The 12,387-nt window shown below is 44.8% G+C and overlaps 1 protein-coding gene across 2 annotated transcripts in view; it reads left to right on the forward strand.

Moving 5' to 3' along the window:
* Window positions 1–1,602, forward strand: part of MOB2 (MOB kinase activator 2) — a 109,126-nt gene extending 107,524 nt beyond the window's left edge. For both annotated transcript variants that reach the window (XM_036384590.2, XM_036384589.1), the window contains exon 5: window positions 267–1,602. In XM_036384590.2, the coding sequence (XP_036240483.1) occupies window positions 267–577 (311 nt within the window). In that variant the 3' untranslated portion in view covers window positions 578–1,602. The remainder of the gene's footprint in view (window positions 1–266) is intronic.
* Window positions 1,603–12,387: the final 10,785 nt, after the last annotated feature.

The raw sequence follows: 12,387 nt of genomic DNA on the forward strand, positions 1-12,387 counted from the left end.
GTAACTAAAAAGTAGTGGCTTTAGAGAAGAACTACACTTGCTGCCTGATTTTTGAACCCTTATGGTTTAAAGTATAACTTCAAATGAAAATGCATAATACTGCGTTAGCCTTGTCCCCCAAATTCCTGTCAAAAGAGGGTGATATGACACAGGGCCCTCGGGTCGTTTGCTATGTAAGTTGGGCTGGTTGCTCTTACGCAGATGCTGCTGGGGTGCTGACAGTGAGCAGCTGGTGCTATCATGGTGTTTCTCCATCTTCCTTTCAGGCAAAGAATTCCCTAACTCATTTGAGTCCCTAGTGAAGAAGATCTGCAAGTACCTGTTCCATGTGCTGGCCCATATCTACTCCTCACACTTTAAGGAGACTTTGGCACTGGAGCTGCACGGACATTTAAACACACTCTACACACACTTTATCCTATTCATCAGGGAGTTCAACCTCGTGGACCCTAAAGAGACCACCATCATGGATGACCTCACGGAGGTCCTCTGCAGCAGCAGCGGGAGCAGCAGTAACGGCAGCGGCAACGGGAGCAGCAACAGCGCGGGAGCACAGAACCACGTGAAAGAGAGATGAGCCCTCCTCCTGGACCCAAACTAACATTGTGAACAGTATAATCTATTGTGTGTATGTGTATGTATACGTTCAGATATACATACCGGCATATACAGTGATGAAAGCTGACCGCAGAGATGCTGCCACGCAGGACGCGCAGTCGTACGGGGCTGTACGGAGCTTTGGGTTCATGCGCCAGCCGGCGAGAAGTTGCACCAATTTTATTTTATTTTCTGTCCACTCCTCCTTTTACCTATTCAGATGGATGACGAGTGCTGTTTTTAGAGAAGAGCCAAGCTTGAGAGTGGGGCCACTCTTGGTTTTTTTGTTTTGTTTTGGTTTTTTTTCCCCCTATTGTTTGGTTGGTTGGTTTTCTATTTTTCTTTCTTTGGTCTCGAGTGCAAGCCCTTTGGTCTTTCTAGGATGGTGGTCCTGCCATTTAAAAAGTATCTATTATATTATAAGAAGTAACTTTTACTTTGAAGTGGCTTAAAATGCAGGTTTGTTTGGGGTTTTTTTGGGAGGGGTGGGGGTGGTTTTTTGGTTTGGTTTTACATAGACTGCCCCTTACCCTGCCAAAAGCTCCCCCCCACTGCGTGCATCTTGCCCTTTGTTAGCTTGGAATGGGAAGAAACTCCTGGCTTGACTAGAGTAGCAACTAGGAGCTTGCTACATGTTGAAAGTGGGCAAGATTCTCCAGTTGTCCCATCTACTCGGTCACAAAGTGTGAACGTGCAAGAGGATCCACAAACCTTTCTGCTTATTGCTCCTACAACATATATACTCTTTTCTCTGCTCCCCTGCCTCTTCTTTTCCCAGGCACACCTGCACAGGTAACAGGAGTAGGATCACTGCAGTCCAAAACCATGTGCAAGAGTCACCACCATTTGCTTTCCCTTGAACAGAGGCCCGGGGAGGGGGGGAGAAGGGTATACTGAGTCAGTCACCGCCTGTGCTAGAAAGATGGCTGTTGGCATAAAATTATATTGTTGGCTTATTTTAGTTCATCTGTTCTATAATAATAAAAACAAATCTATCAGCCACAAGCTTTGTTTTCATGTGTGCAGCGTCACAAGTCACCAGACCCCCACCCCTAGAGCCTCCCTTCCACCACTGAATGCTGCTGGCCCTGCTGGTAACCAGCTTTATAAATAATGGGTTGTTTTCCACCCTGTGATCTTACTATTATAATTCCTTGCTTTTTCCAGTAGCCCTAGGAACAGCCTCCTCAGGAAATACGAAGATATGCACCTCTTGGAGAGGGGCAGGTTTCCTCTTTGTGCACACATCCAATCTAAAAATGCAGTGAGTTCCTGGATAACTTGAAGCAAATACTGAACCACAGCATCTCTGGATACAGTATTATATCAGTACTGTATCTGGACAGTGATATTCCTTTCTTTCCTTCAAGTTTCCAATGGATTCTTGCAGTCATTGTTTCCAGCTGGGGAAACAGTGACTGCAAGAATTCATTGCAAACTTGTATTTTTTGCTTGTATTTGTTCTTCTGTAAAAGCTGTCAAAGCTACTGGTTTTGGTCATTACCTGAGGCCTGTGAATGATTAATAACTGACCTGGCATAAATTTGAGAAGGTTTTCCAGAATGAAGTCTGTAGCTGTAGTAAAAAGGTAGCAGAGAAGAGAAGGTAGAACAAGTGCAAAGAAAAAAGCAAAGGGAAAGCACAACCAAGGGCTGAAATTAAAAAAAAAAAAAAAACAAAAACATAAACCAAAGAACAAAGCATGAGCAAGAAAGAGCGAAAGTGCAAGCAAGAAGAAAGCTTGTGAAGAAGAGTGCAATAGCAACAACAGATAATGACAAGTGTTCAAGTGAGAAAAAGACTAAAGCATGAAAGTGACATAAAGAGCAGAAAAAGGCATGAGCACAGGAGAAGGGAAGAGCAGGAGTGAGGGCTGGGTGCAGGGATTGAAAGCAACCTCAAAACTTGTGATGCCAAACTTTTCCTGTATTGTTTGTTTCTGGATTGTGGGTACCTCTCACTGACCTGCTCAGGTGAGTTGCTGTTAGTATAGTGGTCAGGAGCACTCCTTCCCCTCCATGTCCTCCTGCTGCAGCCTCCATTCCAGACAAATATTCCCATTCAGTCCCCATGCTGATGTGAGCCTTTCCATGACAATTCCCTGCACTAAAGTCTGGAGGGAAAAGCAGGGGTCAGCAGAAGGAACAGTGCCATTGGTAAGGCCCCTCTGCTGCTTGCCCTGAGAATAAAGTAAAGTTCACGAAACTGAGAGCAAGAAACAACCAGTCAAACCCAAGTGACTTCTGGTAATTCACGATCTGCTTGTAAAAATGCAATTGTGTTTGCTCAATAACCATTTACAGCAGAAGCATTTGAGAAAGGTTTAACTTGAACAAGAGGCAGTTCAACCCTGGAAAGACTGACCTGGCTCCAGCTCTTGAGTTTCCAGTCACCACACGGTGATGTCCATGTTGAACAAAAGGGAGGACTGTGCCTTAACTTCCCATTGGAGAACTGGCAGAACCTTGTAACAAGTCTGGGAACACACGTGTTGGCTCCAAGCAGCAAACAATGCAGCTGCCAGGAGAGCAGTGCAGTCCCACAGAGCAATGCAGCTGCCAGGAGAGCAGTGCAGTCCCACGGTACCTCTGGAGGAGCCTGCTGCTGTTGATGGCAGCTGTCCCAGCTTCGCTCTGCAGGCATTTGCTATTCCTGAAAGCACGGGCGCTTCCTCTGCCGGGGTAATCACTTTATATTTTACAAGCAGTTAACAAGAACACAAATACTGAATCCTGTTGTAGTGTGGCCTATCTTGTTGGGTTTAGCAGTGGGAATAAGGAAAACACTGAAATGGCGCCAACACCAATGTTCTTGTCAGGGCTAAATGTTACTGTAAAGCTCAGCCTGAAGGCATCCCAGTGTATTTCAGTGCTTACTGAATTACACTGGAGGAACTTCAGATACAGAAATGCCACTAAGCCTTCAGAACTTGTCACTGACTTCCTCCCATGCTTGGAACATGTCACCATTGCCCACACTGTGAGCACTGGGCCTGAATTCACCTGGGACTAACAGGCTTAGGACTTCTCTAACACTGAAATGATGAATGAAATATTAAATTGTCATATGAAATTATCATATGAAGTATGAAATTATAATACTGTTACTTTAAATATGCTTTGTAAATTGTTTAAAGTGCTGTCAGAACAACAAAGACAACCTAATTACCCTACATCCTATGCCACCCTATCCTTAAAGATCATGACAGACCATACCATGGTTTGACCAACCACGGTTGCTAAATAAATAAAAAACAACCAAACACTACTAGAAAAACACCTTCTTGAACCATCTAGGCACACACACCCTCATCCTGCCGTACGTTGGCAGGCCTTACCTTGTCAAACTCGGTTTTACATCTGCCAGTTCAAAATCCTAAAACCACAACAAAGCAAAAGCTGTCACACGGCTGAAGTCTTTCACTTAAACTCAGCAACTGTCCTGTGTGCATTTTGGGCATCCTGTTCTTGACATTTGGTGCTCTGCAAACACAAGTGATGTGCAGAAGAGCTAAGGTTGCATAAGTTTATAGCATATATAAATTTATAGGGTGAATTTTTCAGGGTATCAAGCTGAAACTTTCCCCTATTTTCTCATTATCCCTGAGTTTTTGAGGTGGCAGCATGTGTAGGCAATCCAAGCCTCAGTGCCTATAAATAAAAACGAGGAAAATAATTTCTTTATCCATGCCATCTGGAGTGAACACCAGCAGGTAAGCAAGGCAGGCAAGGACCAAAGTCAGCAGCTTATGTCTGTCACAAGTGCTACCTCTGGCCATTCAGGGAAGGGACACAGGAACAGTGCCACCACAGCTTTTGCACAAACAGCAACGTTCAGCTTTAACCTCAAGGGAATGAAGCTGTGTAGAGATCAGAGGGGCAGCTCCACCCCAGCACTAAGAAAGGTCCACTGGAATTTGAGTCAGGCATCTTCTACTTCAAGCCAGCAAAATCAGAGCTATGCCCTTCTTCCTTGCCTGGGAATGGAACAAGTGTCAGATCCCACAGAGCACACTCGTTTTACATGTGAGTAACAACCTCTTAACCAAAAGCTTTAAGAAACTTAATCAGTAAAAAACACTTTGTTGCTGAGATGATCTGAGGAAGGAGAGAGATGGCTCTGAGGTACCACCCGTTCTGGCCAAATGTGCATGCCAGGATGCTCCTGGAAGTGATCAGGGGCTAAAGATGGATGCTGCCAGGTAAAAATGAGCTCCTGCACATCAGCAGGAGACTGCAGGACTGCCACAGAAACAAGCCACCCCATAAAAGAACAAGGCTGCTTTATGAAGCCTGCTAAGCATGCTGATCTCATCAAAGCCACGCTTCACCCAACAAGCCTTTGCTCACAAACCATCATGGAACTTGTCCCAGCCAATCCTTAGCTCACCATTTCAGCTGTTAACAAAAAGAACTCAAATCCAGAAATACTCTTCCATTATCTAAACTTCAGACAGAGGACTAGGTTGTTGTTTTGTTCTATTCAAACCTACTAAACAAATGAAAGCAATGTTTGTGCTGCAGCACAAATGGCAACAGCAGGCAGTTTAAATGTAGTTCTGTTGCCCAGTGGCTGTCAGTAGTCACAGCACAGTGTTCAGTGTGGCTGAGTTATCTATGCTGCTGTGCCAGTACCAGTGCCTGAATATGAACCCAGTACCTGAAGGATCTCAAGATGGATCTGGTATCTTAACACGATAAGCTGCGTGCAGTACAGCGAAATCTTTCCAAACAAACTGATGATATAACATGAGAAAAACACCAAACAGCTGGCAGAAAACCCTCAGTGTCCTAATGGGGTCTCTGTTCTTTTCATGGACAGAACTGTTATGGTTGTGACAGCTGACATGAACAATAAGACTTTTCAAAACTAGGTTAGCATGTGATTCGGAGAAAACAAATTGTTGTGGCCAAGCACTCAGATGAGAGAACACTCAGAGAGCTTTGTCTAGCCAAAAAAAAAAAAAAAAAAAAAAAAGGCAGCACTAGCTAAACTTGTTTTTATGTTGTCATCTGCTAATTATTTTCATTTTTTCTAAAAAGGAGGCATTAAAATCCTCTGGCACTTTCCCACACACCACCAGCGCAGACCGTTCACATTCTCTCACAAGGTGGTGCAGGGTCCTTCACATAAACCACCTTCTCCTTTTAATGGTCTGTGGGATAATTCAAAAGAAAGAGTAGAAAGAGCCTGGGCTAGACAGGCTTTGTGCTCAGTGGAGAGCAGCCCTCTGCAAGATCAGCTCAGATACAGAAAGGGCAAATGGCACCTCACAGAGGATTTCAGCTTCTGGGAAACCACTGCTTCAACCTGACATCAGTAAGGCTTAGAAGACACCTGCCCTGAAGCAAGTACTGCCCTCAAGGACTTGGAAGGGAAACCTAAATAGGGAAAACAAACAGGTCCTGGGCACCAGCCACTAATTTAACTCCCCCTCTGAACCAATGGAGTACTCCCAGGTTGCCAGTGCAGGAGTTGGAGGTGAATCCCCAGTCTGGGAAAGAGAAGAAAGGCAACACAGCTCTCCAGCACCACGGACTCATCCAAGCCTGGCAGGACACACAGTGGTTACAGAGTCCTGATCCTTTGTGTGTGTGTGTGCTGAATTCCTTTAGGAAAGGCCTTTACTTGACAGCCCTAATTCCAAGTACATGAAATTTCCTAAATTTCCTAATTGCACTTGACAAAGTAACACAAAAACCTGATTTCTATAGGATTAATTCTCAAAATCATTTCAAGGAATATTATTACTGTTCCTTAGCAACAAAACTTAAGTAGAAGAGCTACCTCTCTCATGTCAAATCTGGTAGACAATGAAATAGCTCTTAACACAGAATTAATCCCACTAAACAATTTACTTTTATTCATAAGGACAACCCCGTGTTTGGCTCTATTTAAAAAGATAATCTAGAACAGGAAAGTGGCATTGGATAACCCAATATATTTACCTGAAATCTATGTAAAATATGTAACAGAAAGAATTCTGTCCTTTTCAACCAGGTTTACTGACACTCAATAATTTAGGAAGGGTAATTTGAATCCTTGTGTCTATAAAACCTGTCTTAGCAGGAGTAAATACAAGAAGCAGAAGACAAATTGTGGCTGAAGATCAGCTGTACCCACTACAGCAGAACTGTGAAAACTCCAGCTACTTCAAGAACATTTTTGAGCAAGCACAAATAATAATACACACATTTGAATAATCTTACCAGTTTAAACCTGATTTAAGCTGGTTTAAGTGAAATCTATAGAGTAGGTGCTGTGATGTGATGTGATTAGAGCATCACAGACCCAGCATGTGAGGATGGGCAGTTCTGAGCAAATATTAAAACAAGGTGTGCATCAAGACCTCAATAATATCAGTGGTGATTCATTATTACACCAGTGATATGATCTGCAGAAGAGCAAAAAAGTTTTGGGTTTTTTTTTTTTTCCCTTGAATTGGCACCTATTGACCCAAAAGGTTTGTGCATGGGCTTCCTCATTTCACTCCCAGGGGATGACATTAGGAAGTGGATAGCAGGAAGGTAGTCAGGCACTGCAAGCCAGCATTTGTCAGCATCCTGCTGCCAAGCAGAAATTTCAATCTGAAGCCAAGACACTTGGGAAGAATCTCTACACAATCTGTAGGGCAAATGAAAGCGGACACACAGTTCCCAGCTGGAAAGGTAAAGCTCCTTCCAAAGGAGATTTTCAACTACAAAGCCACCACCGGAGTTCAAGGCTTAAGGCAGATCACTTCAAGCTCACACAAAGTCAGCACTGAGGCACCAGAAGACTGCAAGGTGTCACCTGAATCCCAAAGCCTGGTCCCAAGCAATTCTGTGCAGCACAGGCATCCAGGACACATTTGTATCCTGCCCTCCCACCTTTCTTCTGCCTGCATCAAACCAGTACACTGAATTTAGTAAGAAGATATCAACCCTGTGAATGAAGTTAATCTTGTGGTGTAACCACTGCTGAAATGTGAAAGCACAACAAATACTCCAATCCATCAAGGAATTTTGATTGGATTAGAAGCCCTCTGTGTTCCATCATAATCTCCTGATGAAGGCCAAAAGCAAAACTACATCTGGAGAAAAGAGATTAAAGCCCCCATTAGAACTGTTTAATTATCTGTTATTACTGGATTAACATTCATTTCTGATCCAGGTGCTTCTCAGATAAAGAGCTCAGGTGCTTCATAACAGCACTACTTTTATTCTACAGTGAAAGTCTTCTGGCCCAAGAACTGAAAACATGGGTTCTTTTTAAAGCTGAGGTCAAAAAAATAAATTAGGCTTAAGCAAGACTCCATCTGCCTGTCCTTTTTTCTTGGTACCACAGATTTTTGAGCTGCTGCCTGGAAGACAGGTAGGAGTTTTGATTCAATGAGAAACCTTTACAAGTTTTGCAGGAACAAGCAGCTATTGGAAGGGGAGAAAGAGCCTGTAAATCAACCCCTAAGTTCCCAAGTAGGAAGAATTGCAGCCTGTGCTCCCATGTTTCTTGATGTCAAAGAACCCTCATAAGAACAGACATGCATAAAAGTCCCCACAGGCAAAGGGACAGAGAGCTCAGAATCACCCACCAATCACAAATTAAGTCGCTCTGGTTTCCAAAAGGTGGGCACTTGTTTTGCTGCTTGCAAAGCTGGGACAGCCTGCATGACCCAGAGTTCCTCTGCAGTCTGTCAGCTGGCAGATATCACACTGCATCTTGGTATTATCCCACAAGAAAGACAAGCAATGCCCAAACAACTTTCCTTTCATTAACAAAGATAGAAATGTAGCCTTTGCATCTTAAAAGAGCTCGAGTGATGTGCTGAGAAATGAAAGATCCTGTCTTTGGGGACAGGCCCCTGAGGAGGTTTGCAGACCTGGTCACTGGAATGTGCTGTTGCCAGGTTAAGATCTGGATTCGAATTTCAGCCCAAGCCGCTGAGTTCCTTGAGAGAATCACTGAATTGCTCTTCATCTCAGTTCCCATGAGATGTATGGGATGAATGTCCATGTATGGCATGGACAACAGGTACCCTTTTCTTTCTCCTTGTCTGTCACACCTACACGGGGAAAGCTTGTCCCTCGCTGCAGGTACCAGAACAGACTCTTGGTTTTTGTGTGCTGTTGAAACACAGCTCAGTGATGTGCCACAGTATTGATCTGTCCAGGCTGCTGTGGCAGTGGGCTCTGCTTGACCTTTCCCTTTGAGCAGGACAGGGCTGTGTCTGGTCCTTCCCCTCCTGCAGACTGGGAGGTTTAGCTGGGACCCTGTCACACCAAGTGAATGCTGTCATGTCTCTGCAGAGCTACATGGAAGCTACACAGGCTGGAGAGAGGCATATCCACCCCTCTCTCTCCTCCTCTCCTGCCTCTGCACAGCACCACTGACAGCTGGCACATGAAACAGCTTGTAAAAGTCTTGGGAAGCAAAGAGAAAAAGCCAGTGTCTTTGCTGCCCTGTCCTCTCTGAGGAAGGGCCTGTGTTCTAGACATTGTTCTCCACACCAGATAATCAGCAGGGCATTGTACAAGGCCCAGCACCAAAGCTCTGTAGCACAACTGCCTCATCACCTCACACAGCATGTAGTGGGTGACACCATATTCTGTCTCTCTACAGGATTTTTGCATACTACAAAATATTTCTCTACCTCTCTCCTGTAGAAAGCTGAGCAGTAGCAGAACAGGCAGACTGGGAAGTTTATGGTCGTGCAAAATCCCTGCAAAACACATAGTTTGTACTTCCAAGTGACACCACAGCACTTGGTTCTACCCATTGCCACTCACCTCAGGGGCTGTGGTAAAGCTTTTGGGTTGGACTGGCCAGTGCTGCTCTGTGGTCTGGCTGACTCTGTCCCTCTCCCCTCAGAGATGGAGCAGGAAAATGCAAGCAGGAACTGCACACTAACACAGCCTGGGGACAATGAACCAGAGACCAAGCTCAGCTACAGAAGTGGCTCAGCAAGTGGTGAGCCCTTCCCATTACACGTTAAGGTGACAAAAGCTCTTTGTTCCCCTTTCCCAAATGAGATCCTTTGGCAGCAGTTCTCCTCATTCTGCCTAACATTCTCAGACTCTCCTCTTTCAACCCTTTTGCTAAGGCAAATTTGCAGTGCAACTCCACTGAAACTGAACATCAGGGTTGTATCTGTGTTCACACCTCTGTATGAGCCCACAGGCCGCACACTTCCAAACATATCTGGCAGAACAGCTTTTAGAACGATATTTTTTAAAGTAAATGGCTGCAGCTGGGCCTTGTTTGGGTCACTAACAAAAAACAAGCCCCACAGGCTAGCAACAGGATAAAAGCTAGAGCTAGTGCATCAAACTCAATTAAAACTGCACATAGCCAGGACCAGAGTTTAGTCCCAAGGCCTTTTTTTAAGCTCTTCTGTAAACATAAAGCTCTACCTACTCCATATCCATTTCTGTTCTTATTGTGGAACTTGATGCTAAAACTGAAGGCTCTTGGGCAGAGGTAAAAACTTCCTGCACTGCACTTATGCACAAGAGTTTAGATCAGAAGCCAACGGGAGCTGGAGCTCATGAGCATTCCCATAAAGTGAAGGGAGGTCTCAGCCAGGGTTACAGCTGTTACTTAGTCCTACAAATAGGACTTTTTGTTGTACTTTTTGTACAACTGTGGCTTTTCACATATCACCAAGGCATCCCTAATGAGTGTAGCTCCAATACATTCCCTGATACATCCTTGCCCCTAATTTTGAGCAGCACAGTTCAATAAACCAGACCAGGAACATTGAAGTAATTTGCTTCAGACAGGAGAGAAATCACTACCCCAACTGCGCATCTCCTAAATAATAAGACTTGGCCAAGGCAATTGTTACAAACAACATACCCCTGGAATCTAATTCTAACTCCACTGTGAGTCAGGACTGCCTTATTTCAGCTTAGTTTCATCCACTCTGAAATTTGATTTTCCTTTGAGAACAAGGAAACTTTGAGAACTTTCCATAGAGGAACAATCCAAACAGACGCTGCAATTTGAAGTCACTGCCTCAATGTGAATACTTTTCAAGAGCCTATGAGGCCTTACATTAAACACAGCTGCTTTTTCTGACAGTTCTTCTAGAACCTAGAAGTGCTTCCCATACCAAGACTTGCTACTTCCCTAGACCAACCTGTTTTCCTTCTCTTCTGGACAACATGGAGAGAAGTGTGTCCCATTCCCAGGGCTGGGCCAGTACTGCCTTCCAGACCCAGGAATGTCCCACAGAAGAGAGAACACTTTGCAGAAGTGTTCAACAAAGAGCAGCTCAATGAAAAGCTGTGGAGCAGAGAAATCAACTTCTCTCCTCTGCCAGGCAGCTGTTTCTGGAACACGCTGCCCAGAGATGCGGTGCAGTGCCCACCTTGGGGGCACCGAGAGCCCAGAGCGGCACAGCAATGAGCAGCCTGTTCTCAGCACGGCCCTTCCAGCCTGGCTTGTGCCGTAGCTTTGGGATCCACGGGCAGAGATGCCCGGGCAAAGGTCGCTGGCTACACCAGAAGCACCCACCCTGGCTGCGAGCAAACTCTCCCTTCTGCTAATGCCGTTGATGAAAGCTCGTGTCTTCCCTGACCTTGAGGCTGTGTTATCTCCTTTGGCTGCCAGAAGGCGATAATAGCTCCTGACAATGGCAAGAGTCAGCGCTGAGCCGGTGGAACAGGAAATCCCATTTCTCAAGCCCTTCAAAGCCTGCCTGGCACAGTTTCTCTCAGCGGCACTCAGTGAGATTACAGCACTAAAAATAACCCCCACAATAAATTGTGCATTTAGAAGAAGAAAGGACTTGCCCTCAAATGTGGGTTTCCCTTCCACTTGTGGCCTCAAGTATCCCCAGACAGTTGAACTACTACGGTTTTGTTCTCCAAATTAAGCAGGAGCTGCAGCTGTTGAAGTGGTTTTAAATAAAATAAGAAGATTAAAGGGTACAACAAAGAACTAAGATACTTTCTAGTTTTTAGACAAGTGTCTCTCTTCCCTCCCTGTTGTCTTCTATAGTAAGAAATTCAGAGCGAAATCTCTTCCTCACCAAAACACTCTGCCCTTCTAAGAGAAGCTCACATACCATGGGTTGTATACAGCTGAAATGAAGCAAAGGTAGGGGCAGTCCTGCAGACTTCCCTACAGAACACAATCCCTGTGGGCATTCTGCTGTGCTATTTCAGAAAATGTCCGAGCCTGATGGGCTAAACGCGCTGTCTGAATCACCAGGAAAGAAGGCATACCTTGTAACAGAGGACACAGAATTAGCACTCCCTGGAAGCCTCACACAGTTTCATTGTCTTTACAAACGATGTTTTTGCCTAAGCTCAGTGAGAGCCATTAGAGCTCAGGCATTTGCATCCCATCACTTCCATTAAAGCCAGCCTGACTACTGAGGAAATCGTCACGCATTGTTTGCAAAGCCGGGACACTTTGCATTAGTGCTCTCCAACACAACCAACCTCTTTCTCAGCCCCCAGACTGACATGTGGCTATGAGATTTACCCTCCTGACTATGGACTCAGCTGCTCATTTGATGTGTAATACACCATTATTGCTTTATGTAGCACTTGTCAGATACCGGCTCAATTAAAAACTGTTCACCTTAAGCACAAACATATTTTCCAGGTATACACGCGTCTAAACTAACATCAACTTGCAAAACAGACAAACAGAGAATGCCAACTGGAGTATTACACACTTGCCTTGTCTTCAGTTTACTCCTGGAAGGTCCTACGCCGCGTTGCTTCACCCAGAGGAAATCAGACAGATGAACTTAAAACGCAGGAAATTTTTTAGCTACTGAGTCCAAAGAGGTAAGCTCTC

This window comes from Molothrus ater, chromosome 6 (genome assembly GCF_012460135.2).
Source record: "Molothrus ater isolate BHLD 08-10-18 breed brown headed cowbird chromosome 6, BPBGC_Mater_1.1, whole genome shotgun sequence".
NCBI classification, from domain to species: Eukaryota; Metazoa; Chordata; class Aves; order Passeriformes; family Icteridae; genus Molothrus; species Molothrus ater.